Below are 27,596 nucleotides of genomic sequence, written 5' to 3'. Positions count from 1 at the left end.
TCCTTTCCTGGCTCAGGAGTTAAAAGCAGTGAGGCCTAGAGGGTGTAAAAGGTCCATTTTTTTGCAATAGACAAGGACAGGAGTGGGCAGGGGCTGGGGTTGGAGTGATCTGTACATTCTCAGAATGACAGTTTCAGGTCTAGATTTACCTTTTTTTGATCTTAAAACTGATATGAGTCAGTTACCAAGGTGCCATTTTTCTGGCCTCAAGTGTATAAAATCTGTTTCTCTGTGGAAGGTGATTAATTATTGAATGGTACCAACTGTTCAGTGGGGATCATCAAATTATACAAACTAGGAAGTAATTGTCTCTTGATTTCATGAAGATAGAGGCTCTCTGAAAATACAAAGATTTTAGGATTTATATAGAGGCCTTCTTTGAGTCTGTAGTGTAATCCTGCTGAACAGCATATAAAAGAATAAAAATTTAAAGCGCTCCAAATTGGACTGAGCATTGGTGCATTACTTGATCTCCAGCTCCTAAAGTAGGTGAAATTGTAGGCTTAAGCAACTGTGCCATTTACAAGACTTTTGATCTCCAGAAAAAAAGCTAGTCTGGCCTCTGGATTAAGGCTACAACATACATCATTAGAAAATATTAGCAGCAGCTAGCCAGGCATGGTGGCTCACATGTGTAATCCTAGCTATTCAGGAGGCTGAGATCTGAGGATTGTGGTTCAAAGCCAGCCCAGGCACTAAAGACTGTAGACTTTTATCTCCAATAAACCACTGGAAAAACTGGAAGTGATGCTGTGCCTCGAGGCATGGGGTGGTAGCCTTGAGCTGAAGAGTTCAGGGACAATGCCCTGGCCCAAAGTTCAAGCTCCACGACCAAACAAAAAAGAAAAATATTAGCATCATAGCCTCAAGATTAGTCCTACCACAATTTGCTCAAACACCATGATATATGCTAGCAGGGAACAGAAATTTTCCTATGTAGGTCAGCATTAGAACTAGAACAAGGGATATCCCCAATAAATTTCCTATGTCCCTTATCCATTCCTCTTATTCGAAACTGAGGAATTGACAGTGATTTACTACTGCAAAATGTTAATTAGCACTCAGATGTGACTGTTGTGGGCCTGCCAGTGTCAAGTATTTGCTAGGAATTAATGATGTAGAGATTAAAGCAAAGAATCCTTACTCAAAGAAACAGATCAGGCAAAGCCTCCTAAGTGACTTAGAGGTAACATAAGTCACCTACCTGTGGAATTATTATTAGTATCCATTACAGAGAGGGCCCCAAAAGCCAGAAGTAAAAGAAATCAGAAACCCAATAACACAGACAAAGAACATCAAGCTCTTAAATAATTGCATGCTGAGACATTTAGTGAAGTATGAAATTGGAAAAATGGAGCTGACCTGGTGGCTCAAATCTGTAGTCCTAGCTACTTGGGAGGTGATTATCAAGGTAAGGTGTTGGGAGGGGATGGGTAGGGAGGGGAGATTGTGGTTTGAGGCTAGCCTAGACAAAAAATAAAGGCAAAGGAAATGTGTGAGATTTTGTCTCAATCAGTGTTTAGGCACAATGGTACACACTTGTTATGCTGATGCAGGGAAGCTTAAGAGGATCAAAGTTCAGGGCCCTGGCATAGAGACACTATGTCCCAAAGGACATAAAAAAATGTGTTAGGTTTTCCAAGTGGTAGCAAGCCTGTCTGGCAAGTATGAGGCCTTGAATTCAAACCCCATTAGTGTCAAAATAACAGAAGGAAGGAAGGAAAGAAGGAAAGAAAGAAAGAAAGAAAGAAAGAAAGAAAGAAAGAAAGAAAAATAAAGAAAGAAAATTGCTTTTAGATGCTTCTTAAAATAACAAGAATGTACAAATATATAATATAGCTTGAATCATTATGCAGATGTCTTTGGAACAGATGTCTTGCAAAATGTATAATTTAAAAGTGAAATTCCTTTAAGTAAATTTCTTTAGTACCCAGAAAACTTATAACAAAACATCTCCAAAAATGAAAACACAATAGGCACTGATTTGTTTTCAAGAAAGACTGATTAAAAGTTTAGTTTAGCTTTGTATTTCTTTTGAGATGAACGGTATTAGAAAATCATCTTTTCTATCTTGCAGTTTCATTACTGCCATTCTCCCAAAATGTAGACATTTCCCATTTTTGACCCTTTCTTGGATTCCTTAGAACTTGGGGATTTTTCCTACAGATTTTATTCCCATGTACATTCAGACCCTATTTCTTCTCACAGGGATACATCCTCGACTCAGAATCTCTTTCAAAGCCAAGGCAAGCCACCCACCCACTCACCATGCGTACCTTATAAACAACAATTCAATCATGAGCTATCCAATTTCTTGATTTACAGAAGCTTGTGGTCCAAAGAACAGTTGCCCACTTGGTACCTGTATTGAAGGAAAGCCATTACTTTAGTAAACAACATCTACCACAAGGAATGCACTACCCCATTAGCCTTGGGAATAAAACTTGCATGAGACCCTCAGAAACCTCAAAGTCTTTTCCTTTGTGCTATTCCATTTTTACTTCCCTATAGTTACATAAAATATTTTATGTAATATGCAGATAAGACAAGAATCAAAGCTGGAGAATGGAAGAGAATTTTAATCAGCTCACTAGACCAATTTGTCAAATTCTTTTGATTTCTCTCAAATACCTTCAAAGGCACATTGCTAGCTATTAATCTTTAGCTTCAGTGTAGATTAGCTTTCTACACTTTATGGAGCAACTTTTCTCTTTTAGATCCCCAAGAGGACTATTAAAACAAAATACAAGGCCGGGAGTTTGGTCTGGTGGTAAAGTGCTTGCCTGGCATGCACCAAGACCTAGGTTCGATTCCTCGGTACCGCATACCGAGGAAGTGGTGCTGTGGCTCAGGTGGCAGAGTGCTAGCCTTGACGAAGAAGCCCAAGGATAGTGCTCAGTCCCAGAGTTCAAGCCCCAGTACTGGCATAAATAATACACCAAGAAAATCAGTAATTGTGAGATTTTTTAGAACTGACTCTGTATATTTGAGAGGCCCTCGCATATAGTAAGTGAGTTAAATCATAGAAATGTCAGCTGCCTGGCCTGTGCCAAGTGCCAGAGAGAGTTTACCACGATGAACATGGAAAACCCTAAGGATCATGGGTAGGAAGAAGATCAGAGGAGGCCTGAGAACTGTGAAAGCCATGATGGAATCAGAGGAGCAGAATCTGGAGTTGCCAAGATGGCGAGTAGTACCTGAAAGGAGATCATTCATGGTGCCATGAGGACACCCCTGAGGAGCTAGGCTGAGGATCAGCCATTTCAGTGAGGCCTGACTTGTGTGCAGTGTACATGACCTAATCTGGGGCTGCCCTAGCTCTTAGGCTGAGCTTGAAGTGAGACTGTCCCAAACAATTGGCTGTGTGGGGGTCAGAGGGGCTTTGTGTTCTCAGCCCAGATTTTTCCTGCACATTGACTCCTTGTGTTGTGCTCTCACTCATACTGACTCCTTGTGTTTGTTCTCTCACAAAACCACCATATTCCCTTTCCCTCTAGGTGGCCACCACACCACATGGCCTTAGACAGCACCTGCTGACTGGCCTCTCTGCCTCTGTGCCTTACTTCGAATATCTTTCCTGTATGATTGTGTCCCATTTGCTACCATTATTCACTGTGAGAATAATGCAACTGTGTGATTTCCCCTGATCATGATTTAGCTGTTCCAGATTATACTTTGGTTTCCAGTACTTACTTGGCCTAAGCTACCTTCCTCTGTCATTTCCGCTGTTGAAAAGTTCATGTACCTACTCTGCCTAGTAAATCTTGGCAAAACATTCTTTTGTCACCTCACTCTTGAGGCTCCTCTTCAGCTCTGCCATGCCTGGGCAATTGATGGGGCTCCATGTCCACAGGTGACACAAGATATTGCCCTATTAGGTGTTATGGTCTCAGAGCCATAGTTCAAAACATACAATGATACTTCAAGTTCATGGTAACTACTAGGTAAATGTTGAACACATGAGTAAACTGAGGCATACTCGGAGCTATATTGATGGTGTAGACTTTTGAGGATAAGGGCTTTTCTGTGTAAATATTCATTTAAAAACCAAATTCACAGACATGTCCCTTTTGTCTTTTCCTCTCTCCCTGTTCACTGTTCCTTCCTCGTCCCCTTCCCTTCAGAGAAAAAAACAAAGCTTCACCTTATCGAGGTCCTATTCTAACATTAGGAAAAAAACGCGTCCCCAAACAAAGCCATATCTTTTCTTTTTTATTTTGGCTCCATGTGCCATTTTCTTTCTTCCTTTGTTTTCTTCTCAATGAAGTGGCCAAGAATGGACAAAGACTGGAGAAAGTGATTTGGGGCAGTGGTCATCCTGAAAATGAGAGGGCATCGAAGACAGGGAGCCAGGACCCTCAGCAACATGCCTAAATCACCACCCTGTGAACCTACAGATGGGTATACCCTGAGCCATATTCCCTCCTCCATCTCAGAGATAAACGAGCATCAATATGCTAAAAGAAGACAGAGAAACAGAAAGGTTAATTTTATTCCAAAGATTATTTTTGCCAGTCCCAGAATTGGAGCTCAGGGCCTGGATATTGTCCCTGGGCTTCTATTGCTCTAGTGTTCTTCCCATTTGATTCACAGCTCTGCTTTTGGCTTTTTTGGTAGTTTATTGAAGATAAGAGTCTCAGGTACTTTCCTACCCAGGTTGGCTTTGAACCATGATATTCAGTTCTCAGTCTTCTGAGTAGCTAGGATTATAGGATTGTGCCACCGGTGCATGGCACATTGAAAAGGTTTTATGATCTTTGTTACAATTTAAAGAAGAGGAAAAGAAAGCCAGGATATTTTGTTATAGCAGTTAGTTGCAGTTTATACATTTGGTTTGATTAATTAAACATATTACCTAAGATGAGAAATAAAATTAAAACAATTTTTGGAGAGAAATTCTGTTTGTTAGAAGATAAAACTTCTTATTCTGAAATTAATTTTGGGGACTGGGAGTTTGGCCTAGTGATTGCCTAGCATGCAAGAAGACCCAGGTTCGATTCCTCAGTATCACATACATAAAAAAGCTACAAGTGTTGCTGTGGCTCAGGTGGTAGAGCACTAGCCTTGAGGAAAGCCCAAGGATGGTGTTCAGGCCCTGAGTTTAAGCCCCAAGACTGGCAAAAAAAAGAAAGAAATTAATCTGGGGCCAGGCGCTGGTGACTCATGCCTGTAATGAGGGTGAGATTTTAGGATAATGGTTCAAAGCCAGCCTGGGCATAAAAGTGAGACCTTCATCTGCAATTAACCACCAAAACCTTGGAAGTGGAGCTGTGGCCAAATGGTAGAATGCTAGCCTTAAGCACAATAGCTCAGAGAAAACACCCAGGCCCTGAGTTCAAGCTCCAGGACAGGCAAAAAAAGAAATATATTTAAATATTTTCATTATAACATAATGCATCCCCATGTAACATTTTCTAGCTTTTTTCTATTTCTTCTTGTTTTTTTTTATTTGACTCTGGTAGAATGTTGGTAATGTCATCTAATTAGATTATGTTTCAATAGAGAGCAAAATTATAAATACAAATATTGTAAAAATCTTTATAATCAGTAGGAAAGAGGGTCAAGTAGAGATGTTTGTATCTTATTTCTCTTCACCCTAAACATATTTAAGTGTATCCAAGGCTTTGTAGCAAGTATTTTGGGTGTTTGATCCTTGAGCAGGTCAGAACAGAAGGAATGCTCTAATCAATGGTCATAGAGAATGTCAACTGAGTTTAAAGTCTGGAGTAGCTTTCAGCAGAGTTCAGAGATACTTCAGAGAAAGTCAATTGTGATTTTATGTTATCTTTTTATCTTCTCTTCATAACTGTGTTTGATATCAGCTTTTAAATCTGTGTGTCCAGAGAAAGAAAAGACAGATCAAAAGTGCACAGATTTTCTGATCTCATGTAAAGAACTGAATGGCCCCGAGACAGAAATCACCTCTAAGCTCTGATCTTCTCTTTCAAGAAGCACTTGTAGTTTCAAATAGTCAAATGTCATGACTGGCTATTCACCTCTCCATACCTGGCTCCTCCACAGAAATAGCAAGTCACCTACTACTAACTGTATCTTACAAGTCTCATTGTTTTCCTTACCTTAGAAGCATTCTATTTCAATTCTTCTTTTTCATATATTTTTATTGTAATTAATAGAATGGTTACATTATATTCGCCAGACAGAAGGTGCATTACTTCACATACATTGATACCCTTTCTCATGTCTTGGTCCCCATTTCCCTCCCCCCTCCCCCACCCCTCATCTTGTTTTCCCCCCTTCCCTATCCAATTTCAAATAACCAAATACAAATATATCCAATATATCAGATAACAAGGTAAAATACTGTAACAATATGAGATAACCAAGGGACAGGAAAAGACATGAGAGATAACATAGTACATTAAGGACAACAATCACTCAGGATATGGCTTTTGTTTCTATATCCTAGAGGTCCTTTCATTTAGCGTCATACTGTATGGCCTTATATATCTAGGTTTTGTTTTATTGCAAATCTCTGCTAGGAGAGCCCAAGGTTTCTACTGATTATGACAAATGAGGGAAACCATTGAGCCTATGTTCCTTTGAGTCTGGCTTACTTCTCTTAATATGATTTTTTCTAAGTTTTTCCATTTCCTAACAAATGGGGCAATGTCATTCTTTCAATTCTAAGTTCAATTTTTCCCAGTACATTTTCACTTTAATTTCTAGTGGTACACATAGTACAATATGAGTAGAATGTAGATGGATTTTGACAAATCTTCCATGCATTTTGTTCTTAAGTCTACTGGATTTAGCACCTTGTCCAGTTGTAGCAGGAACACAATAAAATATTTATTGAATTAAAAACAGCAGTAGTTCTCCTCTTAATTAGATAGTCTTGCCTCCAGGTTTCAAAACCAGTTTGAGACACTTAAAAAACTTTAGCTCCACGGTATCTGAGAGTTTTGAGATTATACAATCATGAAGAGAAGAAACTCTTTGCATCCATAAAAAGGACCATACAATTAACATCCATGAGTTTAGAGTCATTTAAAAGGGGCTGTAAATTATCACAATTCACCCAAGAATTTTCAAACTCTAGCATGTTTTAGGAGATTTCAGATTATTTCTTAGGGATAGGGGCTAAAAGAATTTTATCAACAGTCTGAAATATTGGAAGAAAAGGCAGAGCCAGACACCTGAGGAGTATTATTTGGTGTTCTGATGTTACCAATGTATTGCAGTCTCTCCTTATCCATGGGGAACATTCTATGTGAGTTATGTGAGTTAGCATTTTCCTATGTACCTTAAAAATATTTAGTTTATAAACTATGTACTTTAAGAAATTAAGTACTACTAATAACAAAACAGAACAACTGTCAAATTGACCACAATAACTTATTTAAGCCTTACAATCTATGTAGTGTTCTGTATATTCAGTATTTTCACACAGCACCTCATGTCAAGTAACTGAACTATAGAAAGGAACACTGTAGTAAAGCCCTGGCGGGCTCAAGTGATGACAAAGTTGAGAATAGTTAGTATGGATCCTAAAGTCAGATTGTACCCTTAGCCCTTTGGTAGCTAGATGTGTAGCCAGATACATCATGATATCTCAGAGTTATCAACTCTCAGGTTAAGCATTTCTCATTCAAAGTGTCACAAAGGAATATAAACTTGAGGGAAAATGGGCACAGACAAGATAGCAACAAAGGAATCAGAACTGGATAGAAGGAAGTGGTTCTAGTGAGTTATTTATTATTTATGTTGGAAAATTATTTATCCCCACCACAATTCAACAATAAGGTGTACGGTGATTTCTGGGTGTCCAGAACCATTTTTAGGCTTTGCAGATTCTTTCAGGGGCTGGTCAACAGGAGGGATCTGAATAGATTTCCAACACTGCTAGATTAATCTCAACCAGCAGGCAGATTGTATCCACAAACATTTGGTTGTAAATGAATTATTTGTTGAGAAGCTGCCTTTTTCTAGGGAGATGGTTATACAAATGGAAGTGTGTAAAGTGGCTTTATGTAGCAGAGGTGGGTCCAAAGGTATCAGCAATAAGGAAAAATCAAGAGCTCCAACTCGACAGATTGGATGGAAATCACCAGGTGACATGAGGTGGCCGGGACATGCAACTCCACTGTGTGACTCCTTCCTAAGTAAGGCATGACTGCAGTGCAGCTGTAGCCCTGCTACCTTTCAACTGTGTGTCTTTGAGCAAGTCCCTCATCCATATGTCACTCTTCTCCAAAACAAGAAAAGCAATACCAGCCTGCAAGGCAGAACCAAAGTCACAGGAAGTGCTTCCATTCAACACATCCAAACTTTCTCTTGTCCCTCCTAAACTTGTTCCCTTTCACCTTCAACCATCAAGTGCCACGTGCCATATTTCAATCGTTTTTAGCTCACTGATATTTCTAGAACTTTCCACCTATCTCACCTAGCCATCCTTCAGTGTGTCACACTGTCTATGACTTTGACATTTTTGTAAGAGACAAGCCTGTGGTGCTGCTATTGTTTCCCTCTGATCCATTTTCAATGAGGCAAAAACGTCTTTCATTTCTGAAATTGTAAATCTGATCCCATCGCTCCTGCGTCAAATCCATAAGTTCTCATTGCCATCTGGACAAAAACCAAACTCTTTGACCTCAATTTTACAACTCCTGCCTCTATCCCTTTATCCTCGCTCATAATGCTCTCTTCCTTCCAAACCACTTGCCTACTATGCTATTAGCTTATGAACTAGGTTCTCTTCTTCCATGTCCAGCCCTTGTTCTAAGGACACATTTTCTTCATATGGCTAACTACACAGCTTCACTCGGCTAACTTCATCAGATATTGCCCACCACTACAAGGTGACCTCACTGAGTATGAGACTTCCAGTAGCAACACCTAAAGTTCCCCTCTCAAAATACTTTTTTGGGGGTGCTGATAGAGTGCTTGAACCTTATACTCTTGCTCAGCTTTCTGCCCCGTCTACTTCTGGCGTTTTGTTAGTTAACTGGAGACAAGAAAGTCTCTACCCAGGCTAGCTTCACACTGTAGATCTCAGCCACCTGAACACCCAGCTGTCAAAATAGTTTATTGTAATGATTAGTTTGCTGAGTTCCTTGTAGTCCCAAAAGCTGTTACTACAAGGAAAGTTGGTAGTAAAAGTATAGTTTGTGGACTGCCTGGATTACATTCTGATTTCTGCTCGTGAAATTTCTCATCATCTTTATGACTCAGTTTTCTCATCTGTAAAATGGGGAAAACAGTACTGCCTACTGCATGGAGCTATTATGAGATGTGGATGAGATGGAAAAGGGTTAACTGCTTCACTGATGCATAGGAAGGAAGTCTCTATTAAACTGAGACATGCATATACTTATAATGGATACTAAGTACAGATTTCTATTCTTTTGTCTTTCACATTTTAAAGTTGTGTTGTTGTCATAAAGGTGATATACTGTTTCATAAGTCAATTTCTTTTTGGACATTGTCATTCGTTCTTTCACTCTCTCCCAGGTTTTCCCTCCTCTCCTCACCCACAAGTTGTATAGTTCATTTTTAACATAGCACCTACTGAGTGCCCTCTGCCCTTCCATTTCTGTGCTCTCTACTGCCTCTAGCAAAGACAGATAAACAAGACAGAAAGCAAAAGAGGGTTTCTTCCATTTTCATCTTTTTTGTTAGCTTCATAAAACTGGAGTTCTGGGCCTGAATAGTAGTTTAGTAGAGTAGTTCTCGTACTCACTCCCTGCGCTCCCCGCCCCGTGTGTGCGCAGGCGCGCACGTGTGTGTGTGTGTGTGTGTGTGTGTGTGTGTGTACTGAGGCTTGAATTTAAAGCTTAGCTTTCCCCTCAAGGCTGGCTCTTTACCACTTGAGCCACACCTCCACTTCTGGCTTTTTGCTAGTTAATTGGAGATAAGAGACTCTCTCCGATTTGTCTATACAAGCTGGCTTCAAAGTATGATCTGAAAATCTCAGCCTCTCAAGTAGCTATTATTATATTCATGAGCTACCTGTACCCACCTTTAAACAGCCATTGACTAGCATATATGAGGAATTAGGTTCAATCCCCAGTATCTCCCGACCCTCTAAAAATGTTAGAATCTCCCAAGTAAAAAGTGTTAATACTTAATTTGCTTTCCTATGCACTCAATTTTTCTGAATCTATGTACAACATGGAAACATCAGATCTAATCAAAGTGGGGGAAGAAAATATTACATTCATAAAACATGTTCTCTGGCTAAGTAGGAGAATCAGCATGTGTTTCCTTCCCTGTTGTAGGTCTCTCCCTAGTTATGAATTCCTTCCCTATTTCTGAGACCTTCCCTTAGCGCCCGAGAAGTCTAGCACCCACCCAAAAACCTGTTAGCATTGAAGTGAACTAAAACATTTTCCATTGCTCCACGCACCATGCAAACATAAACTAACAAAACAAAAATATAAAATTCCCGAGGTTGTTTTATTTTTCTCCAGTCATCAAGTACATTTCAAAGACAAAACTACCCATTAGTGCAACATGGGATATATGACAATTTCAAGATCTTTAGAGGAGCAGGCCAAACAAAACAAGGAGTCGCCCCACTTCCATAGGCCATTAAGTTTTTATGAATCCATGACCATGGAGGTGTGTGGGGGGAGACACAAAATCAATAAACATTACACCTTGCCACTGAGGACTGTGGGGTTGTCCTGATTACCTGGTACTTGCCAAGCTTTAGAAGGGATTGTCATTTTGATTCTCTGATGAGTCACCCCAGACTGTTGCTCCCAGAACTACTTCGTTATGATTCAGTGCAAAGGAGTGAGCAGGCTGGGACTTCCGGAGTGGTTGTGTGTCAGTGGGGGTTGCTGTGACTCCCCTCCCCGGTTGGCATGGCATGAGGTTTAATTGACACCTTTGATATAGCCTAAGACAGAACCCGCACCTCCCACTGCTGCTGGGAGGACGTCAGCCTTTACGCAGGAGAGGCATCTGCTGATGAATCCTGCCTCTCATTCAGTGTGCTGGGGAAGCAGTCGGAGCCATCCCTAACTAATAATCCAGCGGCCTCCTATTTATTTCCGCGGGTGCTTGGCTTAGTGCTGAGAAGAGATTTTTTTGCCTCTCGCTATTGTCAGGTCAAATACTGTGTCCATGTTAGAACTCATAGAAGGTAAGTGGCTTCTCCCTCACTCTCCTCTCCCTTGTGGCAAGTGTTTATTATGTGCCCTCCATCCCGAATGTGTGTGTTCTGTTTAATTCTACTTCCCTCACTGTGGAACCAAAATATTGTCTTTAGGGGTAAAACAGAGGCAGATTTCCTATCTTTAGAAAATTGTGGCTGTAAGGTTTATTTTTGAAATCTTTTAATAAAAGTCATGTCTTGAACAGTGTTGTTTAAGAGACTTGAAAACTTACATTTTGTGGCTTTATCCTGGCTTAGTGATAATCAGATAGAATTCCAGTCATTTGAACCTGTTAGCAGCAGATTTTATGTTCACCAGCAGCAAACAGTTGATTTTTTTCCCTTTCACTGCCAGTAGCCAATTACTTTTTACCTTGTCCCTCAGAATCAGGCTGGGAATGAATGGATACAAATGAGTTAGGAACTTCTAGAAGAGAGTTATCAAGGTTAAAAACTCATCTGTTTTATCAAGTTACTGAGAATGGCACTTGTGATGTGAGCTAATATTTTTGTCGTACTGGGTTAAGATTGAGCAACTTGAAGTATTAAGGTTCCTCTCATTGAAAGTACTTTAAGACCCCTTAACCGTATTCCTACTGTCAGTTGGCACAAAGCCCTCATTAATAAATCCATCCAGAAAGTTGTGAAAAAATACATTGTAAAAATATTATATAACCTGTATTAAACACAGGGTTGACAAAGCAGTACATGTCTAAAGATACTTACTACTTTTTGAAGTTTTTCTTCAGGAGGGAACATAAAAAGAGGTCTAGATTTCAGTGGATGACCCTTTTGGTTTTATTTCTCTGACAAGATGGATTGCCATTCAACTTCTTTCATCTTCTTTACAATTCTTTGTGTTTCCAGTTAATGGAACCCCTGGCAGTCAGCTCTCAACTCCACGTTCTGGCAAGTCTCCAAGCCCGTCACCCACCAGCCCGGGAAGCCTGCGGAAGCAGAGGGTAAGCAAGCAAGCAAGTTACCTGTTTATGGTCTAGCTGAACTTTGACACAGGTATCACAGCAAATAGGGTCCCTTGTCTCCAGGGAATAAATCAAGCCAGGGCAGATAGAGGACCCAAAATGGGTCAGTTCTCACTGCTCTGGTTTAACTAAAACTCAGAGCTTTCCATTCTTATCTACTTGTCCAAATCTTAATATCTTAGAAGCAGTGACATTAGCGGGTTCACGACAACAACAACAACAACAAAACAAACAACAAAACTTCCTCTTTTGTTGGTTTCAAGACACAGACTTTATTACTATTGATTTGTCAGCTTTCCTTAGTTGTAATGAGTTTTCCTAGGGGACGTTACTGTATCACCAGACTCTTAAGGAACTGGAAAAAAAAAGTGCTGATAATTCAGTAGAAAGACTTGATGTGAGGTTTGTTCTGTGGCATCAAGTGGAACAGATGATGGGGTTCATAGAATATGTGGTTTTGTGAATGAAATCCACATCGAGCACCCTGTCTTTAATCACTCCTTATATTTATTTTAAGCATTTTGTGTAATTACATTGAAGTTGGCTGAGCTTGGAGACCAAAGTGGAAAGTTGCTGGGAACAGGGTTCGCTTTAGCTTCTCTATGCTGAGGACATGGGTGGGGTGGGGCCACGGTAGGGAGGGTGGGAGGGAGCTTCTTACTCAAGATGGAGGGACTACTGTTCTATTTGCTTTACAACCAGCACAGCACCATTTGTCCTTCCACAAATACCAAGGCAAGAATAAAAGACTGGAAAAAGAGAGCAGGGAGATGATGCTTGTAAGAAATGGAAGGCAGATCATGGTTCCGGATTTCAGAAGTGAGGTGGGAAGAAGGTTCATCCTTAGGAGATGTTGTGATGGTATTCACTGAATCTATTAATGAGCAATATTGGAAGCTCTTATGCTAAAATACTGGATTCTTCAATTGAGTTGCTGTGTTCCATGCTTTGAAATGCTACTTTCAAGTTCTATAAACTTAGTTTCGCCCAAGATGGAAGTCCTTTCCTTCAGTCCTCTTATTCTGGCTGCCAGAACCATTAGCCAGCTCAAGGTGGGGTCCAAGGAAGACTCATTCAGTCTTCAGTCCCTTTGGAGTCTGCTGTATCAATTATCTTTTACCACTGATTCTTCTGGAATTAGGGCGAGATTGATTTGGTTGTTTGTAAAGTCTGGATTTTGGTATTAGCTTCTCCACTAAATGACTGGGTTTTATCAGAGAACATTATCATCCATTCTGGGTCCCACTTGGAAAAAACAAACTAACATAGAAACTCAATAACTATATTCTAATTGCCTATGAGTGTTTTTGCTACTGAGGGTTTCTTCTTGTTTTCAGAGAACAATAATGATCTATTCAAGAAAGTATTAGTCCAATTTATTTAATCTTTTAAGGGTCTGCCCTTAGTGCAGGGAAACCTGGTCTTTTGGGGTTTTTCTTATAAATGTTACCCAGAACTTTTCTCTACACAAGTATATGTTTGGATAGAGCACCTCGCATAGAAATGTTTGTCTTTTGATCTATTAAGCTCTGATTCAGTATTCATTGATATAGCTTAGGTCTAGTTGTGGGGATCAAGGGTATTTGAGATTCCCTGATACAGAAGTAAGCATCTTTCTCTTGGATTGAAATCCCTTCATCTGGATATAAAGCTTTGCTCAGATTCACTTTGTTGGTAAAATGAGGGTAGAATTTTGCATCTTTGGCCTCTGGATTCTCTGCTACAGAACAATTCTGTTCACCCGAGGCCGAAAATTTCTATCCAGATATTGATTTATATAATTAAGATTCTTCACAGTTGGTAAATATAATCATTTCCTTCATTTTTCCATTTGCATTGCCATTACAATTATCATCTATGAGAGAGAATTTCCTTTTAAAGGGACATTTATCATCACCTGAGGATATTTATTAAACACATGCCATAAGTAAGATTTTAGGTATATTCAAAGACAATTTAGTTTCCGAGATGTTGAAATGCTATTCATATATTCAAAGTTTCTTGTTTTCAAGACTTCAAATCTATGCACTTCCTCTAGGTATGTACTATGCTCTTATGAGATAGATAACTGTATCAAGTCACTTCTCCCAGTTAAGAAGGGCTTAGAATATCCCTAAAAACTAATCCTCTTTCATATTTGGTAAAGATTCTTTTCAAATGGTTGGCTGCATTCCCCTTCAGGAAATACTGAAATAAGTGAAAGATGGTATGTACTAAAAGAAGACACTTCAAAGAATAAATTACCTCTTTTTACTGCAAATTAGAAAACAGTAGCTACTTCTATTTTTTCCTTCTGGGTTGCCTAGCAACATAGCTGGAAAATGAGCTGACAATCCTATACACATACACACACACAAATACACACACACACACACACACACACACACACACACATACTTTAGCCTATTTTAAAATGCAGAAACATAAACTGGGCTTTTTATTTTTTAAAGGATTGTTGAGATAAATATGTTTCCTTAACAAATAAGAAAATTTCTATTTATATATATTAATTATAATATATGAAAAACTTTTTACCTTAAAATCATGTTTGTTACTCTTTTGATCTTTCAAAATAGTCTTATGTAATAAGAGCCTACATGTCAGATCTTTTGCTTTATAAACATATTGAGACCAATGTAACAAGTAACTTCCCTACTTTTCCAAAACATGGTTATTTAAATTGCTGTCTAGAAGTGTCTGTCTCCCAAAGCAGCTCATATAAGGCTCTTTGCCCATCCAAGCACCTTTTTTTCTGTCTCATTTCTTAAAACATCAGGAAGAAATGTGTTATGTTGTGTAGGTTGAATGAAGTTGCCAGTTACACTCCCACAGCACTGACTTTTGTAGATTATATGATCAGTCAGATGATGAGAGGAGTGGGTGGAACAAAACTGAAAAGAAGCCAAGTGTAGACACTGCAGATCTGAGCTGGTTGCTTGGCTACCAACAGAGAGATCTAGTAGCAAAAAGAGGCAGAAGGGAAAGTGAGGGGCAAGGAGTTGGAGAAAATGGAAGGAGCCTTGGATGGGGAGTCATTATGCATTCTTCCAGTTGAGCAAACACAAAATTTTGAAAGGGCAGTATCTTTTGGGTTCACTCTATGTAAAATCACAACACTTGAGTTGCTACCAAGGGACCAGGATATACTACGTGCCAGCTGGCGCTCCTGATAAATTATTTTGTGAGGTTAGGCACATTCTTTTTCCTCCAAGAGTGGGAAGAAAATATTCATGGAAGAGTTGCCTAGACACAGAATAGCAGAATTAGCCTTGGCCTATGTGAGAGGTCATAACTCAACTGGACACAGCAAAGGCAAAACCTTGGGATAGATCAGGCAGTGTCGGTCTTTCTGCAGACAAAATCAGCACCCATTTGTTAGTATACATGGTTTCTCCCTTGTTGCCTTTCCTCTGATCTGATGTTGGTGACTTTAAAAGGTCTATTAATATTAGAAACCAAAGGATGCCCATTTGGAGTTGCTCCTGAAAGAGTAAGCGACGGGGCACCCACAAAAGCCAAGTAAACGAATCTGTCCCGCCCTTCATCTTACAGGACCTGTATCGCCCCCTCTCTTCGGATGATTTGGACTCAGTAGGAGACTCAGTGTAAAAGTCACAATGGAGCAATGTATATGGTTTGTGATTGGGTGAAGGTTTCACGTTTCCTAAACAAATGTCTAACAGCAAAATACACAAAGGAGTTTTGCATATCTTGAAATGCTCAAGATGAAATTGCACAAAAGTGAATGTGCAGGCATTTTATATTTCTGATATTCATCCTTGAGAGAAGGTTTTTTTTTAATATCTCCTCCATTTGTTTGGATTGGGGGAATTGTGAACAAATATTGCTTAATTGTTGAGATTTTTGTATAAGGCCTGCTTCTAGATAGGATTCTTATAAAGATCCAATATTATAAATAAGAAAAATCATAATTTCCATGGCTGAATTTTGTATGAGTCTGCTGGTCCTGGGGCTTGAACTCAGAGCCTGGGTACTGTCTCTGAACTTTTCTTTCAAGGCTAATACTCTGCCACTTGAACTACAGATATACTTTCAGGTTTCTGGTAGTTAACTGGGGATGAGAATCACATAGGCTTTCCTGGTCAAACTGGCTTCAAACTTCCATCCTCAGATGTCAGTCCCCTGAGTCGGTAGGATTATAGGCATGAGCTACTAGCACCCAGTTATTTTCTTTCTTTCTTTTTCTTTAAGTTATAATAGATGCATAGCAACAGTTATTCTACATTCAACAGTAAAACAGATTTAAATGGCATTGGGAGACATTTTTTCTTAAATTTACATTCTTTAAAATTTTTGAACAGCTGTGCTTTTAGAAGTACTTTTATGGTAAAACAATAGACTTCTCTGCCTAAGTAGCAGGAAAATTGTTTATTATTTTATGAATTAATATACATGAGGAGGAAGAATTCACGTGAATGATACATCTCTTGAAGACTAACAAACATTTTGTTGTCAGGAAAAATCTTATATTTTGAGTTAGCTTTTTGGGGGAAACATCATAAATATAGTTTTAAGCTGAATGGAAATACTAGAAGCTTGTTCAGTGGTATTGCTGTAGATTATATATAATTACATATAGTTCTTTACAGCATACATGTGATTTTTCAAACATGTAAAAAAATTGATAAAAATTGTGTCTGGATTTCTTCTAAGAAAATAAATTTGAGAAAAAACTTCTCTGAGATGTGGTACCCTTAAAATATCCATTTGAAAAAATCCTGGTTATTTGGCAATTTTCATATGCAAAACTCCTTTTGTGTTAAACTATGTAAGTCTGATTATAACCCATTGTGAAACATTAACCTACTAATTTTGCCCTTCTAGTCTTCTACTTTAAAAATTATAGTCTGCCTTGCTTAAGCATAAATTAATTATTTTAGAATCTGAATGTTATGAATTAACTTAATGTGAATGGTGTATTGTACTTAAGCCACATCCACGAACATTTACTTTGACTAGCCCAACACTAACAATTTAAGACGTCTAAGGCATGGTTTTGATATTCTCCAGGCTTGACATATCTCAGTGGGTGATAAATTAAAAATGTATGACACCATTTGGAAACTGTTACTTGAAATTTCTTTCAAATTTTACTTGAAAACAGTTTTAAAACGTTTGATTCAAGATGGTTAGAAATTCAGTTGTCATACACTGTTTTAAATGTTACTGATTTTACCTCCTTTGTGAAATTGTTCAACTGGCAAATTTTGTCATCTAGTTTATCATTATCTACATTACTCTCTGACTTTACAAGTGAATAAAATATTTTAACCAAAAAGCAGAAGACAAAAAACTTAAAATGTCCAGATCAACAACAGCATTTGAAGGTATAACCCTCCTATAATTAATGCTCCATTATCCTGTCTGTTGGAAAGAAAGACAATTATCTGGCAGATTATTTCTGAGTTGCAGACTGAACCATTCCATCTTGAAAAAAACAGCTCATAATGATACCTGCTCCAGACTTCAGTATTTTAAAACTGTTTCCAATAGAAAGGAACAAGACTCCTGCTGAGATCAAAAGGCTGCTTTCTTAGCTGAAACAGTAAACATGTGTGAGGTTGCCTATGCTCTGTCTGTTTTAGTTATGTCTTTGTAAAATGCTTTACTTCATATAGTTGAGTCCATAAAAGATTAGTATGTATTTGGCAAAACTGTCAAAAAAAATGGAAAGAAATCAGTGGAACAGTTAACTTAAAATCTGGTGGGGTCAGATGGTCCAGAACAAAAATAAATTCTAGTAATTTCAACTTTCCTGCCCTGTCAGTCTTACAGACAACTACTGCTTAGAGAGGTCCAATAAATGCTATTTGTTCTGGATAAGTAACAGATATTGCCAATTGATAGAAAGCCTGTGGTTTTGCTTAGACACGGCAAAAAGAAAGTGGACTTGTGCTAATTGTCGATAGATATCATGGCCAATTTTCCATTCAAGCAGTTCCAGGAGAAATGCGGTATTTCATCTTTTGAACATATGACTTTTATTAAGGGACTGTTCAAGGCAATATATATCATTTACTGTTTGAAACCGAAGTCTCTCTGAGATTGAAATAGCACACCATTTATAGGAGTTTGAGATCACTTTGTACGCAGGGCATAATTCTATTATACCTAAAACACAATTTAAAAAAATCTTAGTAACAAACTCAAAATTTTGAGTTCATTAGTGGAACAAAATTGGTGGTGTGTAAGAACTTAAGATTTACTTCCTTTAAGAACTCTTTTATATGCAGTTAAACAGTGAATTTTAAAATAGATTTGCAGAACAGGAAAACACTCCATCCAGCAAAATCCAGGAGTCTTTGTCCTTATGGGAATCTTTCAATGTGCTTTGAACACTGGGCTGTAGTTAAAATTGGAGAGGATTTTGTGTATGTTCACTTTTTTGCTTAGACATAGGTACCATTGGAAAAGGTGCTAAAAAATAGTTCCCTGTTTCCAGATTTTTAGAAATATCAAACCTAGTAATCTAGAAAACGTAGTGTTCAGTGTGAACTCAACACAATGGCTTTGAGAGTCATGTGAGATTCTTCTTCTTCATCTTGATTAATAAATGAAATGGAGGCCGGGGCATTGAAAGGGAATCTACCAGAGGCTTTTAGGAAGACTCAGGCTCACCCATCAGTAAACATCCTAATATGAATATATATACATATATATATTCACAATCATTAGTGTGCCCTATACAGTCTCTGTGTTACCCAGCCTCCAATACTGTTTACACATGAGAGCTACACTTAAGTGAGCTTTTTCTTTTTCTTTTCCACACAATAACAATGTTGTCTAAAACTCACATCCCTTCACCAAAAAACGAAACATACAAAAATATTCCTAAAAAATCAATCCATATATTTTAACTACTGCATGACTAAACTGTGCACAGTGGCCATATATATCTATACAGGTGTATGGTGTTTATGTGACCATGCAGGGCTTGGTGTGTCCGTGGGTATACCCATGTAAGTATCTGTGTATGTGTATAGCACATAAATAGTCAAGTATGATATTTATGGCACAACCTTATATGTTACTGGCTTTTGTAGAATTCAGTTTAATGCCTCATGCAATAAAATGCCACACTGTGAGACATATTGGAGCATTAATTCAAAAAGTTTGCTAGACTAGTATGACAAAAATGACACAATATTTCAGTGATCTGATTCAAAGAAATTGAAGGATGGATTGAAAAACTGAAATTCAAACAAATCCAATATTCAATTAACTCAGAAACACTGTCTTGCTGTTTGATCATTATAAAATTATTGAATACAGCTGATGTGTATGTATTGACAAATCTGACAATTGTCATTACTAAGTGAACCATTGGAATATAGAATTGTGAGTAGAGGAATAGATCATTGAGGCACAAATATAAGGGAACTAAAATCAAATTCGAAAGTTTAACAACAAAGCCAGATAACTTGTAAGGCAATTCTATGTGTTCCTTTAAGGTAATATTCTAAGTATTATCATATACTTCTAAATTGTTTTGAATATACTTTCTACTTGTGTATATCTACATAAAGATATACACACCTGAAAGTACTAATTGGCTGAATTTTCTATATTCCTTTGCTCATTTATGTATATTTTTATGTCTCTAATTGTGCATGCTAATGACCCACTGAATTTGGTTGACATATCCCACAAAGGTACAGTGTGAAAATTAGAGATATATTAAATTCAACCTACCAGTTGCCTGACAGTCTGTTGTACTATTATTTGAAAAATAATTGTGTCTGTAACGCATGTGGATAAACTAGTAAATCAGAGGCCCTTGCTATAACCTTTAAGAATGCATGATACATGATTCGTTATAGTAGAAATGATAGATAAATTCCAAGACAGTAAAAGTGATGCATGTAATATGTGGATATTTGTATTATATATGGCCACAGAATGTTTTTGAAGCCAGGGTAGTCGCTTTTGAGTGTTTATAGACAAAGATCTAGAAAGGTTAATTTTCTTGTGCTGCGTTTTCTGGGGAGTTTATACTCATCGACAAGCAATGGATTGATTTATTTATTCTACTTTGAAATGTGCTATGATTATTATAAATTTGGATACAAATTTTAAGAAGAGGATACATACTTACTGCTTACATTTTGAGTTGCTTGGATGTGTATTCTCCTCTTTCAATCTTTTGGAAAAATCCATTGATTGAGGTTATGAGCAAAGTTTTATAGATCTGACAGTTAATGAAATGTGTCCTTGAATGACCCACTACATGTACTGGAAAGTTCCATCTCTTTAATGCTGTGGTTACATTGTAAAATGTCATATTTTGTATTTCACATTGGACCATGTTACTCCTCTCCGAGTTAATTTTGTGACACTACCTTAGAATAACTATACAATAAACAGGAAAAACTGCCTATGTTGTACAACGAGTTTCTTTCAGAAAGCTTGATGAATAGATGTTGGAACTGAAATGGCTGTGTGGGATAAGCATCATTTTCACAATAATGTATGTATGCGCTATTCTTGTGCTTTGATTAGCATCATCAAATGATGCTCGAGTTACTGTAGGTTCAGACTACATGACATCCAAATTCTGATGATGAAAACAAAGTAAGCAGATTATTCCATAAGGAATTTTCATTTTGTTACTTGCATTGGAATCAATAGTATTTATTTCTCTTAGGTCCAAGGGTGAGTTTGTCACACAAAGGAAATTAAAGTACATTATTCAAACATACTAGCTATCTTCTGGGCTTAAAAGGATGTTTCTCAAGGTCATGTGACTATCGGGAAAAATTGTGTATGGGTATATTTGTATGTGTGTGTGAGTACATGATGCAAGCTCTTTCTTTTTAATACAATAATAATTATATTCTGTAAACAAATACATGTTACAATTAAATAAATAAATAAATGCAATAAAAATACGTGGGTCCTCAGTTTGGGCTTAGGACAAAAAATATATTTCATTCATGGTACACTATCAAGGAGAATAAAAAATTCTGCTGATCATGTTAGAAAGAAAATATCTTACATTGCAAGTATTTACAAAAGTTCAGCATTTTGGTCTTAGACTTAGTAGTTTATTAGATTTTATATGAACCTTAAAATTAATTGTCTCTACATAGATTCTCTTTATTATTTGCACGATTTATTGAATCTGTATCCACAGCAATAATGTGCAATTCATGGAAATGTTTCTGAATGTATAAAATTCCAAACTGAATTGGCACTTTCTTATATAACTAGAGTTCAAGGTAAAATGTAGCTATTCTCATTATAGGCTGGGTATCCCAACAGAGTAGTCACTCTCAGGAGAGTACCCTTTTCACAGTAATGCACAAAATGACTTCCCAGTCTTCTCCCAACTTACGAGTCCAAAAAGAATAGCTCACAAATGATGGCATTGTGGTTACTCAATGGCATAGTCCTTTAAAAAAAAAAAGTGACTTAGATTGCAAATTTATAAATCTTGACCTTAGTGAAATGATTGTAAAATAGAAGCAAAGGTTACCTGATACCACAGACAATAGATGTAAACACGAGCTTGTTTTCTTTAAACCTTAAATCTCTTCACTTCATTAGCACAGTTTTGATTTCAGTATTTTCATGTTTATTTTCTGCTTTTGTCAGTGTACCAATCTCATGAACAATAGTTCTCTAGTCTTTGAGATAATGTAACCAAATCTTTATGACTGTTTTGTTCTTGTGGTTGGTGGTGGTCAGAGTTTGAGCACTTTCCCTGAGCTTTTTCACTCATGGCTACTAGAGCTCTGCCACTTGGAGCCTCAGCTCCACTTTCTGTTTTCTGGTGGTTAATTGAAGATAAGAATGTCATGGACTTTGCTGCCTCTGCTGGCTTTGAATCATGTTCCTCAGATCTCAGCATCCTCAGTAGCTAGGATTATAGTCAAGAGCCACCAGTGCTAAGCCTGAAAATTTAAATCTTTATTTAAATTTTAAAACTTCATTCCTAGTGATTGACATGATTACTTGTGGCATAAAGTTTATGCAGGCTGAACATGTTATGATGATCCAGACAAGGGGCTGGGAATGTGGCTTAAGTGGTAGAGAACCTGACTTGCCAGTTCAAGGCCCTGAGTTCAAACCCTATTATCATCAAAAAAGTAAAAATAAAAATACATTTAGATAAAGGAATTTGGAGAATAGTCCCACTGTGCATCTTTCAAACTACGAGGCTTTCAGCTTTACTATTTTATAACAACCTGGGAAGTAAATTTATATGGATTTTCTATACCACATAGAAGACTAAGGTTCTCCTGCCCTCTCTACCAATATTGTTTTTAATGCTGTTAAACTAGATTGTCATCAAGACTTCTATATTCTTTTTGTACTAGTACTGGGGCTTTCACTCAGAGCCTCATGCTCTCACTGGGTTTTTTGTTGTTGTTGTTTTGTTTTGTTTTGTTTTTTTGCTCAAGGCTGGCATTCTGTCACTTGAGCCATAACTCCATATCCAGTTTTTGGCTGATTAATTGGTAATAAAAATTTCATGGACTCTTCTACCCAGGCTGGTTTCCAATTGTGATCCTCAGATCTCAGCCTTCTGAGTAACCAGGATTATAGTCATGAGCCACCAGCTTCACATTCAGAATTGTGAGCTACTGAGACTACTGAAACAATTATTTAAAATCTGTTACAAGATTTCCTGATTATCTTTTTTGCTTGTTTGTTTCTTGTTTATTGCCAGTCCTGGGGCTTGAACTCTGGGCCCGAGTGTTGTTCCTCGACTTCTTTTGCTCAAGGATAGCACTCTACCATTTGAGCCACAGTACTACCTCCAGCTTATTCTGTTTATGTGCTACTGAAGAATCAAACTCAGGACCTCATGCGTGGGAGGCAAGCACTCTACCACTAAGCCACATTTCCAGCCCTTTCTTTACAATATTGATCCAGAAGTCACAAGACAAGGACCACTTGATTTCTAAACTTTTTCAACCACTTTTCACATCAACATTAATTCAATGAACTAATGAGTAGATGCCAAGACAAAATGTAAAATGGAAATTGCACAATCATCCAGCCAGTTCTCAAGTTCTAAGACAAGCTTTTACTACCTTGACTGTATCTATTGGTAACTTTTCCATTCTTGATGCAATGTGGACCCCAGATGAGTGACAACATTAATATGAGTGGCAGGGATAACTCATAACATTGGAAAGGAACTGTTTCTTTCACTACATAGTCATCAAATACATCTTGGTAAAATGTGGTTAGAGCTGTTATGTCAGCTTTCTCACTTACTTCAAAAAGTGTGATAGGTTCCCCATCTGTTATGCGACCTCAAGCTAAATAGCTACACTTTAGGATGTATTGTTGTGACTTAGTTCTCTTATAAAGGTGTGCCATAAAGGCAGCCAGGCGTCAGCTACTAGCCCTAATGGTTCCCATTAAATCTGCCAGGAGGTGATGACATTGAAAATGTTACAATGCCTCTCAGAGCAGCTAACTGCATTAAATTCTAAAATAAACTGTAGGTTTTGTACTTTAGGCCCAGATGCCTTGGAATTAGCAAACAGACCGAAACAAACAAAAATCATAGTGATATATTCCTTGTAAAATTGTTTTAATATGCTCAGGAAAGATAAATAGGCAAAGTGATTTCATTTGGACATCTTCAAAAATATAAGTGTGGGGGGATTCAAATGTTATTGGTCAGATAGAAAGGCTAGTTAGTCTCATCAGGTCAATTCTAAGGAATAAGAACTTAACCTTTTACTATTTTCAAACTCAGGCAGCTGTGTGTAATAAATGAAGTGTTCTAGGTAGGTACAAGTTATTTACATTGAGGTTTCTTAGTAATAACCATATCAAAAAAGCCATTCTGATTACTAAAGTGACTTTGACAGAGAAAAGGAGAGAGAGAGAGAGAGAGAGAGAGAGAGAGAGAGAGAGAGAGAGAGAGAGAGAGAGAGCACACAAGGAAGACAGGAAGAAAGAAAGAAAGAGGAAGGCAGGCAGAAACAAGGAAGGAGAGAGAAAGGCAAAAAGAAAGTAGAAAGAAAGAAAGAAAGAAAGAAAGAAAGAAAGAAAGAAAGAAAGAAAGAAAGAAAGAAAGAAAGAGAGAAAGAAAGAAAGAAAGGAAGAAAGAAAGAAAGGAAGAAAGGAAGAAAGAAAGAAAGGAAGAAAGTAAAAGAGGAGAGAAAGAAACACAAAAAAATGTTAGGTGATAAAATCAGAATAAAAATGTAAACAGAATGGAAGCACATTAATATAATAAAAGTAACATTTAATATGAATAAATGTATGAAGTATTGGGCTTGGTCCAAAACACCAAGCTCTCAAATGCAGTCTGAGGAAATGAGACACACCTGTGAGTTCAGTGGAAGGTTCAAACATATGGTACCATTGATAAACCCATATGATCTTAACATAGACTAACATTCTACTCAAGAGAAAGCAAATGGCATGTGTTTTTTCCTCTGTGCTGGTCATAGCACACCTAGAAAATTGCATTCAATTTTGAATACCAGCTTAAAAGAGTAGTATTGACAGCTGGAATGTGTTCACCAGAGGGGAAAGGAGTCTTGGAGTTCTGATACATGAAGAACAACTAAAGGAACTAGGAATATGCAAATTGAAAATGAGTAGAGACAGAAGCCCACTGGCTATTCTCCAAAACCTGAAGTGCTGTCATGTGGAAAATAGACTAGATCTCTCCAAGGTGACTCCAGAGATGAGAGGCAAAAACAATAAATGGAAAATAGCAAAGGAAATAATTTCAACATAACTTTAAAAAGTTCCTTTAGTATAACCTCACAGTAAGAGAAAAGAGAGTGCCTCAAGAGCCATGTATCTGTACTACTGATATTTCAGCAAAGGTCATCTGATCACCGAGTGGCCCTCTGTAAGTGGGGATCTGGTTTCTTGATGAAATGGCATGGAATAGATCAAATGTGGGTCTCCTTTTGGTCTCTGGAGTTCTCTAAGTTTTGAATGGTCTTCATGTTAGAAAAGTACATTCACCATCTTATTTCCTTAGCTAAAGAGCTAAAACTGTTAAAAATTAAATAAATTTATCTTATGCTTTTTGGGCATAATAAACAAAACTAGAACTTTGTGTTTGGGGAGTACCCTGCTTATAAGTGAATAAATTTTTTTTAAACTTTCAGTGATCAGCTTACTCTCATGCAGCCAGAATTTGGAAACAATCAGGGGTACATTTTAAAAAACATGAAGCTGTGGTGGAAAATAAGCTATTGTAGGGATAAGCAAACTTGTATTAACCCTACTTTACACACACACACACACACACACACACACACACACACACCCCAAAACAGAGCCTGAAAACCTTCCAGGACTTTTTCTTTCATGCATATGGCAGTGAAAACACAGCTGGCCTTGTGGCAAACATTCTGTGCTCAGACATTTGGTGGCACTGTTGAAAATACAATTCATTAGCTGATAAGTCAACTTAGTGAATAATACACAACCATTTTATGGAATGTAACAGCTATAAGAGATAGAGGTGGGTTCAGAATCGCATGTGGAAAGTGCTTTTACTATATAAGCTTTCAGAGCTGAATATATAAACTGTGGTTATCTTTGTTAGGAAACACACTGAAGGTCTATTAACTCACATGTTTGATGAAAGAATGTGTCTTTGTACCCTGAAATATAAACACCACATGCCACAGGGGCACCTGCCACTGAAACCACAATATGTTCACATTACAATGAAGCACCATTTGTTAAGCTACTGGAAGAAATTCAAAGACCAGAAAGTCAAAAGAGAAAATTTATATCTTAGACATTTATTTAGTGCTGTCCTGGTTGGAGCACCATTATTCCTGAAAGGGCACAAGAGATGAAGAAAAATACTGTGTAAGAAAATACATCCCTTCCTTTTACATGTGGTCCTGTTGTCTACTTTCTGCAGTCATCAATATAATAAATCTGCCTTGTCTCAGCTTCCAATCCCAATGTTATGAATACAAACAATTTCACAAGTCAGCAGAGCATGGATTAGGGCCTTAGATGTTCATAGTCCCTTGACACCATGGGGTCATGTGATACTAGTGTCACGTGATGATTAGGCATAGTGCTGGTGATATAAAGCATAGGTGAGAGAAGAGAGAAAAACAGCTCAAGCTCTAGTTTATTGATAGAAGACTTGTGATACTGGGAACTAAAGATCACACCATACAAACTTCAAAGGATTTATGGGTATAGAAGAGTGATCACAAAACTTCTAAAAGTTCTTGACATGGAGGAAATGTGGTCATTTCCTGCTTGCTTGCTTTCTTTTCTTTGTGCCAGTCTTGGGTTTTGAACTCAGAGCCTTTTGTGATTTTGTGTTCAAAGCTAGTGCTCTACCACTTGAGCCACAGCTCCATCTCCAGCTTTTTATTAGTTAACTGAAGGTTACAATCGCATGGACTTTCTTACATGGGCTGGCTTTGAACCACAATCCTCAGATCTCAGCCTCCTGAGATCTAGATTTACAGCTAGATTTACAAGGAGTAAGTCACCAGCACCTGGCATTTTGAACACATTTCTATTAAGTTCACTTCTGTCTCAGTTGTGTCAGCTGTCAGCATTCATGAACTCATCCAATGAGATACTGTGATCTTCATAAGTGGGATACTCTTGTCTCTACCCCACCCAGGAAAATGCTCCATGGAACTTGATTGAAATTGCCCTACAAGAGCAATTCTCCAACTGCTTGAGTCATTGTTGTATGCAAACTAAAATCTTTTCTATGTGAAGTCTTTTGGCTATAATGAACCTCTTTCCCTCTGTACTTGGTACATAAGGCTGGATGGAGTAGGGAGGAGGTTGAATGAAACAGGTAAGCAGAGGAAAAGTAGGTCAAGTTTGCTTCTCATCATCTCTTCATTATCAGCTCAACTACAGATGGTCTTTCCCTTCTCTCTGCTCCACAGACAGCCAGCAACATACGCCAATGCCTCCCCCTCACCGCCTCCTGCTCCCATCAGACCAACCAAGTGGATAAACGCAGAGATACAGAAGGAAGAGACTTTAGGACAAGCTGTGTTCATTATTTAGAAATAGCATTGCAATGTGCACAACTTGTATTCTTAAGTAGAGGAATAAACAGAACCATACATTGTTAAAGTACTATCTATCCCTAGCCAGCCATAATACCCAATATTGGATGTTGTTTTGTTCTTTAAGTACTTTAATACAGTTACCTTGTTTATGCACCTATCTCTTTGGTCAAAAATCCATTAAAACCATAAGGGAACTTGCATTCATTTTTTAAAAAATTGTACTATGCTAGAACTAGAACTCAGGGCCTGGGCACTATCCCCAATCTTTTGTGCTAAAGGCTAGCATCTACCACTTAAACCACAGCTCCACTTCCAGCTATTTTGGTAGTTAATTAGAGATAGGAGTAATAAGTGCTTTCTGCCTGGGCTGACTTCAAAACTGAATCCTCAGATCTCAGTCTCCTAAGAAGCTAGGATTATATAAGATTATATTATTAGTCGCCTGCTCCTGGCAGACTCTTATTCTTTTGT

The 27,596-nt window shown here is 37.9% G+C and overlaps 1 protein-coding gene across 4 annotated transcripts in view; it reads left to right on the top strand.

Annotated features, from left to right (window-relative positions):
• The window catches only part of Dclk1 (doublecortin like kinase 1), a 330,559-nt gene that overhangs the window by 232,629 nt on the left and 70,334 nt on the right, over positions 1 to 27,596 (top strand). For 3 of the 4 annotated variants that reach the window (XM_090342259.1, XM_090342260.1, XM_090342261.1), the window contains exon 6: positions 11,990 to 12,084. In XM_090342259.1, coding sequence (XP_090198385.1) covers positions 11,990 to 12,084 — 95 coding nt within the window. Of the gene's footprint in view, positions 1 to 11,989; positions 12,085 to 15,657; positions 16,567 to 27,596 lie in introns of those variants that run through there. The other variant, XM_090342262.1, reaches the window with a different exon arrangement.

This window comes from Megascapheus bottae, chromosome 11 (genome assembly GCF_031878675.1).
Source record: "Megascapheus bottae isolate mThoBot1 chromosome 11, mThoBot2.hap1, whole genome shotgun sequence".
In the NCBI taxonomy this organism is placed as follows: Eukaryota; Metazoa; Chordata; class Mammalia; order Rodentia; family Geomyidae; genus Megascapheus; species Megascapheus bottae.
This window is presented reverse-complemented; position numbering and strand designations above follow the sequence as displayed.